The sequence below is a fragment of the Pelodiscus sinensis genome, chromosome 13, assembly GCF_052426305.1.
Source record: "Pelodiscus sinensis isolate ZL-2025 chromosome 13, ASM5242630v1, whole genome shotgun sequence".
Lineage (NCBI taxonomy): Eukaryota > Metazoa > Chordata > Testudines > Trionychidae > Pelodiscus > Pelodiscus sinensis.
Genome location: NC_143064.1, coordinates 2,695,834 through 2,703,799, shown reverse-complemented (window position 1 = coordinate 2,703,799; position 7,966 = coordinate 2,695,834). Strand labels below are relative to the sequence as shown.

At 55.7% G+C, this 7,966-nt stretch overlaps 1 protein-coding gene across 1 annotated transcript; it reads right to left on the bottom strand.

Annotated features, from left to right (window-relative positions):
• Nucleotides 1-700: 700 nt before the first annotated feature.
• On the bottom strand, nucleotides 701-4,033 carry AGTR2 (angiotensin II receptor type 2). The gene is made up of 2 exons (XM_006135326.5): nucleotides 3,473-4,033; nucleotides 701-2,246 (listed from the first exon to the last, which is right to left on the bottom strand). Exon 2 carries the CDS (start codon nucleotides 2,185-2,187, stop codon nucleotides 1,045-1,047), a length of 1,143 nt encoding a protein of 380 aa, XP_006135388.3. The 5' UTR covers nucleotides 2,188-2,246; nucleotides 3,473-4,033; the 3' UTR covers nucleotides 701-1,044.
• Nucleotides 4,034-7,966: the final 3,933 nt, after the last annotated feature.

The window sequence follows — 7,966 nt, the reverse complement described above, 5'->3', positions numbered from 1 at the left end:
ACAGGCACACTGTTCTGGCATCCTGGTAACCCTCATTCCACGAGGGTTAAGGGATGTCTCGAAATAGCCTGGTATTTTGAAATTTGCTGCTGGGGAGACACACCAAATTTCAAAATAAGCTATTTCAAAATAGAATTGAAATAAGATACACAATTTGTGTAGTGCAAATTGCATATCTTATTGTGAGTTTAGGGTGCTGTGTAGATGCACTTTAGTGAAATACAGACCAACAACTTGGCTATGTCTAGACTGCAAGCCTCTTTCGAAAGAGTGCGTCTAGACTGCACGCGGAATTTCGAAAAAGCAAGCCGCTTTTTTGAAAGAAAGCACCCAGTGAGTCTGGATGCTCTCTTTCTAAAAAGCCTGTTTGCTGTCAAGAATGCCTTCTTTCGAAAGAGCACTTTCGAAAGAAGGCGTTCTTCCTCGTGGAATTAGGTTTACCACCGTCGAAAGAAAAGCCACATTCTTTCGATTTAATTTCGAAAGAACGCGGCTGCAGTCTAGACGCAGGTGAAGATTTTTCGAAAAAAGGCTACTTTTTTCGAAAAAAACCCTGAGTCTGGACACAGCCCTTGTCTGGCAAGCAGGTACAGGAGAGGAGTATCTGCATTTTATTCATTTATAGCATGTGGGGCAGCTTTTTGTCATGCCAAACTACTTCTTTTAAGAGGGTATTAGAATGAGGAGATGTGACATTCAGTATATACACACTTTTTTCTTTATTGTACAATCTTTTATAAGTGTTATTGTTGGTCACCCTATCTTATGTCGTATTAGACAGTATTCACATACTCCCAGCTACGTACTGTCTCATATTTAAAAAGGTCTCGTATAGCTTTATTTTACATCTATTATACTGCAAGTAAAAATTCTACATTCACCGCTCTTTGCCAAAAGGTGGGTAAAGAGAATGACCAAGTACATTCAAATAAATTCTCTTTGAACATTTTGTGCTAGATAATATAGAAAACAGGGGAGGAAGAGAGAACATTAAAAGCATCCAGATGCCCCTCCCCCCCCCCCCAAAAAAAATCTGTTTGCTACCTACAGTGTGGGCTTACAGTTCAATCTCTCTTTCTCACCGTCCCTTGGGGTCTCGGCGTCTTTAGGGTAACTCCCTTTTCTTGAGGAAGAGCTTTGCCGGGTGCTGTTAAACTGATAGACTCGCAGCTTAAACAGATGCTGGAGCTTCTCCTGGAACTGGTGCCCAATGAAACAGTACAACAAGGGGTTGATGCAGCTGTTTGCAAACCCCATGCAGATGCCGAACGGCAGGGTGGTGTCGATGAGGGTTGTAATGTCACAGTTATTAATGAGGCGCATCCGCACCAGGGCATCCATAAAGGTTAAAACGTGGAACGGAAGCCAGCAGATTAAGAAGGCCACGACCACTGCCACCACCAGTCTCAAGACTTTGTCTCTTTTTGGTTTGTTTTTCCGAAATTCCCGTGCTTTCAGTAGGTGCATCCAGATGCACATGTAGCACGTGGCTATGACAGTTAAAGGAATCAGAAAGCCAAGTGCATTTTTCATGAAGGCTGTGCCGGCAGACCAGTTGGCATACTTCTCATAGGGAAAAGCCATAATGCAGGCGTTCACCCCCAGGCTTTCGATGAAGTAGGTGTCCCGGAAATAAAAGGTTGGCAGAGAAGACAAACAAGCGAGGCCCCAAACAAGGAATGTGATCAGAGAAGCTTGCTGTAGCGTCCTTCTCTGAAATCGAATCGGATGGATGATAGCCCGGTACCGGTCCAGGCTCATGCAGGTGATGAAAAATATACTTGCGAACATGTTGAGACACAGGACGGAGCTTGAAATTTTGCACATGACGGAGCCAAAAATCCAGTTGTAGCCATAGGCGTAATAGGCTGCCCACAGAGGGAGCGTAGCGAGGCACAGCAAATCAGCCACGGCCAGGTTGAAAATGTAAATATTTGCAACTGTCTTGGGGCCGTGATGGCGACAAAGCACCGCCACCACCACACTGTTGCCAGCAAGCCCGAGGATAAAGATCACACAATAGAGCACTGGAATGAGTGTGAATTGATAATCAGAATACAGAAGCGGGCAGGGAGAGGGAGACATCTGGTCGGATGATCCATTCGGAGGCGAGGAACGTGCATCTTGAAGAGTTTCTTCGGTGATGCTGAGCCCAGAGTAGTTACTGTACATATTGGGTATTGGCATGGAGGAATTCACCGCTGGAAATGCCTGTTTAGAGTCACCTTTACCATCATACTGTTCCCCTGCAGATTATAAAACAAGCATTAGAGCCACACATATTTTTGTGGGCGGGAGGGTCATCCCTGTAAACTCTTATCATTTGCTATATTTTAACGAAAAGGGCTAGAGTCAATTTGGTTTCATTTTCATCTAGTTTTCAAACCTTAGGCTTGATTTTGCAGTGTCAAAACAGAGCACTGCTCCGAATGTCTCCATTTTATCTCTTTTGTCTAAGGTATATTGAGAAGCAACCCGATTGCAGGCTCATCCTATTTTTCTGGCTCAGTCTCTTTGAACATTCGCTCGGTTATGTCAGTTTTGAGGACTGTGCTTGCTTCGGGGACTCTGTCTCTTTTGTGTTTGGTTTTCTGAGAAACAACCCCATTCCAGACACAGCTCATTTTCTTGGCACAACCAAACCCTGACGTTGCTTTAAGTTACAATAAGAGGAAGCTGTATACCAAATTTGGTGGGTTTAGCTCTATCGTTTAGGAGAAGTTCTTGATCAAACAGACAGACAGACAAACGCTCTAAAATATATAGTAGATTTAATTAACAAAGAGTGAATGGTAGCCTCAAAAAGTCTCAATGTTTTCCATCATTCTAACAACTTCAGGCAATTCTTTTAAGGCACGGCCATGCATTGTTTGCACAAAATATTCGAATACAGTAAACAATACACTGCCTAGAAAAATCTGGTAAAACAAACTTAGCAGTTATGTTAACGTAATAAGAATTAAACAGGCAGGACACAAATGTAAACTCACACACTAGCGATTCTCTACTTAAAATCACACACTGAATCTTAAAACTCAGTTTACTGTTAATTAAACACAGTTCCTCCGTCGTGGTGAGGGAGTTGGCTTGGTTGTTGCTTTTATGATTGACTAAATAATCTTTTACTCATGCTTACTCTGTCTTGAAACCCTTCTATGATCCACTGACGGGCTGGAAATACAGCCATGAAGTCTTATCTGTTTGATTTACTCTCCTTAGAAGGACGGTTTTATGTTTACTTTTAGATAAATCACTGTGGATTAGCACCAGCTGTTCACGCATGCACAACTGTCCGAACTTAAAATGAAAATAAAACATCTGAAAGTACGGAATTATTTTTTGTAAGGCATCGTACTTATTTTCATTATGCTTCCATTTAAAGCACCCTGGCACATTTCACCCTACAAGGTAACGCAATGTATTTTTAACAATAGTTTCCACACAAATAAAACAACAAGCAACTTCTGCTTACCTGGAAAATATCAGAATTCAAGCTGGAGAGGGATATAGAATAACGTGGTTCCCCTATCCCACTTTCCTTCTAGCAGGAGACTTCTCCAGCTCTCTGCTTTCCTTCTTATACGTTCTGTTGTCTCCCCCAGAAGACTTTAACCTACATAACACTCCAGGATTGCAACACACACACTTGCCAGGGTTTTGTTTGGTTGCTTTTTTTTTTTGGCAGCAGTACTGATTGAGAACCCCCCATCCAAGATCACATGAGTACGAACAATAAATCAGACGAAGAGACAAACAAGAACACAATGAAATCTGCATAAACATATTGCGCTGTTTTGCTAATGTAGAGTGTGGGTTAGTTAAACGGAGAAACGCACACACACACACACACACACACACACACACACACACGGTACTTAATGGTGTTCAGGGGGAACATCTCACTTTCTCGAAAGATTTCTCAGTCTTGGACAACACAGAATCATAGAACCACAGAGCTGGAAAAAACCTCAGGAGTCATCAAGTCCAGCCCCCTGCCTAAGGCAGGACCAACCCAACTCAATCAACCCAGCCAGGGCCTTGTCAAACTGAGACTTAAACACCTCTAGGGATGGAGATTCCACCCCCGCCCTAGGGAACCCATTCCAGTGCTTCACCACCCTCCTAGGGAAAGAGTTTTTCCTAATATCCAACCTGGACCTTCCCCACTGCAACTTGAGACCATTGCTCCTTGTTCTGCATCCATCACTACTGAGAACAGCCTCTCTCCAGCCTCTCTGGAACCTCCCTTCAGGAAGTTGAAGGCTGCTCTCAAATCCCCCCTCACTCTTCTCTTCTGCAGACTGAACAAACCCAAATCCCTCAGCCTCTCCTCATAGGTCATATGCTCCAGCCTCCTAATCATTTTGGTCACCCTCGGCTGGACCCTCTCCAATGCATCCACATCCTTTTCATAGTGGGAGGCCCAGAACTGGACACAATACTCCAGATGTGGCCTCACCAGAGCCGAATAAAGGGGAATAATCACGTCTCTGGATCTGCTGGCAATGCTCCTCCTAACGCAACTTAATATGCCATTAGCCTTCTTGGCTACCAGGGCACCCAGTTGACTCATCTCCAGCTTCTCACCCACTGAAAAAGAGAGCAATAGATAGTAGAAAATCAAGTAAGGGAGTAAAATGTGCAGACGGTCACGCCGACTGTAGGAAGCAGCAGGGGAAACTCCCAGGAGAGCTCGCATTGGGGAAATGAAGGAAAAACTCAGAGATTGTTGCCGACTTTTAATGGACGCACATGACCCCAGGGTCATCAAACAGGTACATGGATGATGCACAAGCGCGGAGGCTTGCAGCAGAGCATATCCCAGAGGAACGGAGAGAATCAGGCTTTGAGATAAGGCAGCAGATCTCCAAACACCACGGCCTTCACGGAGCCGCTGAGAACGCCAAGCCCTCTGCTACGCCACAGCCGGGCTGTGGGGCTGGGTGGCTGTTCAGCAGAAAGGGGGGAGGGCGTCTCTCTCTGGCTCAGTGAGGGCGCTGGATGGGACAGAGAAGAGCCAGGGGTGTGTCCCTGCTCTGCCTAATTCAGAGCCAGATCAGGGACTCGACCTGCCCCCAGGATGGGCACAGCCACCTCCCTCTTCCCAAGCCACCAGGGGACATGGACACTGACAATGTGGTTCAGCTCCGGCGTGGCTCACACGCAAACGGCAGCCCCCACCGTTGCCACGACGCCGAGCTGCCCCCAGCGGTGAGCTCTGACCCTCTCCCTGCGGCTCACAGGCTGGCACAGCTCCCGGGCCCCAGTCTCGGGCCGTGGCACTACAGCCGCTGAGCTCTCCCCTGCGGGGAAGCTAGGCCGGGGGCAGAGGCCAGGCAGGAGCCACCTCCCAGCCCTCCTTCGCCAACAGGGCCTGGACCCCAGGTAGGGCTGCAGGTGTCTGGTTTTCTACCGCACAGTCCAGTTTTGGGGCCTTCTGTCCGGTAAAAAAATCCAGAAAATACCGGACACGTGCAATGTCTGGTATTTCCTGGTTTTCCGGACAGAAGCCTGGCGGGGGCGGGGGGAGTGACTGGGGGGCAGGGCGCGCTCGGCGCTAGGAGCCCTGGTTACGTGGGAGGCGGAGGGGCAGCCCGGTCCATGCTCCTGAGCGCGTGGTGGAGCCGCAGCCGGACTGACTCACACGGGACGGGAGCGCCCTGAGATCCGCACAGCCAGGGTCAGTCCTGCTCCCCGCCAGCTGATTTGCTCCCCCGCCCCCTCCTAGCCAGCTGGTTGGTTGATTCTCCCCGACTTCTTCTCCCGGTCTTCCCCGGCCACTCTCTCCCCCCCACTCCCTCCTGCCTCCAGCTCTGCCTCCCGCTAGCCGGTTCCTGCTCTGGATCTTCCCTGGCCAGCCCCCCCCAGTTCTCCCCTCCTCCTCCTCCTGAGCTCCCACAGCCAGCTCTGCCCCCGCCGGCCGTCCCCCAGCCCCCGATATCCCACGACCAGCCCCGTTCCGCCCAACCCCTCACCCCACAGCGACCACCCTGCTTCCCGTCCGCCCCCCTATCTCCACCGGCCAGCCCTCCCCCCCGGCCAGCACCGCTCCCCTCCCAGCCGATCCCTCCTTCCCCCCCCCCGGCCAGCACCGCTCCCCTCCCAGCCGATCCCTCCTCCCCCCCCCGGCCAGCACCGCTCCCCTCCCAGCCGATCCCTCCTTCCCCCCCCCGGCCAGCACCGCCACCCTCCCAGCCGATCCCTCCTTCCCCCCCCCCCGGCCAGCACCGCTCCCCTCCCAGCCGATCCCTCCTTCCCCCCCCCCCCGGCCAGCACCGCTCCCCTCCCAGCCGATCCCTCCTCCACCCCCCGGCCAGCACCGCTCCCCTCCCAGCCGATCCCTCCTTCCCCCCCCCCCCGGCCAGCACCGCTCCCCTCCCAGCCGATCCCTCCTCCACCCCCCCGGCCAGCACCGCTCCCCTCCCAGCCGATCCCTCCTTCCCCCCCCCGGCCAGCACCGCTCCCCTCCCAGCCGATCCCTCCTCCACCCCCCGGCCAGCACCGCTCCCCTCCCAGCCGATCCCTCCTTCCCCCCCCCCGGCCAGCACCGCTCCCCTCCCAGCCGATCCCTCCTCCACCCCCCCGGCCAGCACCGCTCCCCTCCCAGCCGATCCCTCCTCCACCCCCCCGCCAGCACCGCTCCCCTCCCAGCCGATCCCTCCTTCCCCCCCCCCCCCCCCCGGCCAGCACCGCTCCCCTCCCAGCCGATCCCTCCTCCCCCCCCCGGCCAGCACCGCTCCCCTCCCAGCCGATCCCTCCTTCCCCCCCCCCGGCCAGCACCGCCACCCTCCCAGCCGATCCCTCCTTCCCCCCCCCCTGGCCAGCACCGCTCCCCTCCCAGCCGATCCCTCCTTCCCCCCCCCCCGGCCAGCACCGCTCCCCTCCCAGCCGATCCCTCCTTCCCCCCCCCCCGGCCAGCACCGCTCCCCTCCCAGCCGATCCCTCCTTCCCCCCCCCCCGGCCAGCACCGCTCCCCTCCCAGCCGATCCCTCCTCCAACCCCACCCCCCCCCCAGCCAGCACCGCTCCCCTCCCAGCCGATCCCTCCTCCAACCCCACCCCCCCCCCAGCCAGCACCGCTCCCCTCCCAGCCGATCCCTCCTTCCCCCCCCCCCCCCGGCCAGCACCGCTCCCCTCCCAGCCGATCCCTCCTTCCCCCCCCCGGCCAGCACCGCCACCCTCCCAGCCGATCCCTCCTTCCCCCCCCCCCGGCCAGCACCGCTCCCCTCCCAGCCGATCCCTCCTCCACCCCCCCGGCCAGCACCGCTCCCCTCCCAGCCGATCCCTCCTTCCCCCCCCCCCCGGCCAGCACCGCTCCCCTCCCAGCCGATCCCTCCTCCACCCCCCCGGCCAGCACCGCTCCCCTCCCAGCCGATCCCTCCTTCCCCCCCCCCCCGGCCAGCACCGCTCCCCTCCCAGCCGATCCCTCCTCCACCCCCCCGGCCAGCACCGCTCCCCTCCCAGCCGATCCCTCCTTCCCCCCCCCCCGGCCAGCACCGCTCCCCTCCCAGCCGATCCCTCCTCCACCCCCCCGGCCAGCACCGCTCCCCTCCCAGCCGATCCCTCCTCCACCCCCCCCCCGGCCAGCACCGCTCCCCTCCCAGCCGATCCCTCCTTCCCCCCCCCCGGCCAGCACCGCTCCCCTCCCAGCCGATCCCTCCTCCACCCCCCCGGCCAGCACCGCTCCCCTCCCAGCCGATCCCTCCTTCCCCCCCCCCCGGCCAGCACCGCTCCCCTCCCAGCCGATCCCTCCTTCCCCCCCCCCCGGCCAGCACCGCTCCCCTCCCAGCCGATCCCTCCTCCACCCCCGGCCAGCACCGCTCCCCTCCCAGCCGATCCCTCCTTCCCCACCCCCGGCCAGCACCGCTCCCCTCCCAGCCGATCCCTCCTCCACCCCCCCGGCCAGCACCGCTCCCCTCCCAGCCGATCCCTCCTTCCCCACCCCCGGCCAGCACCGCTCCCCTCCC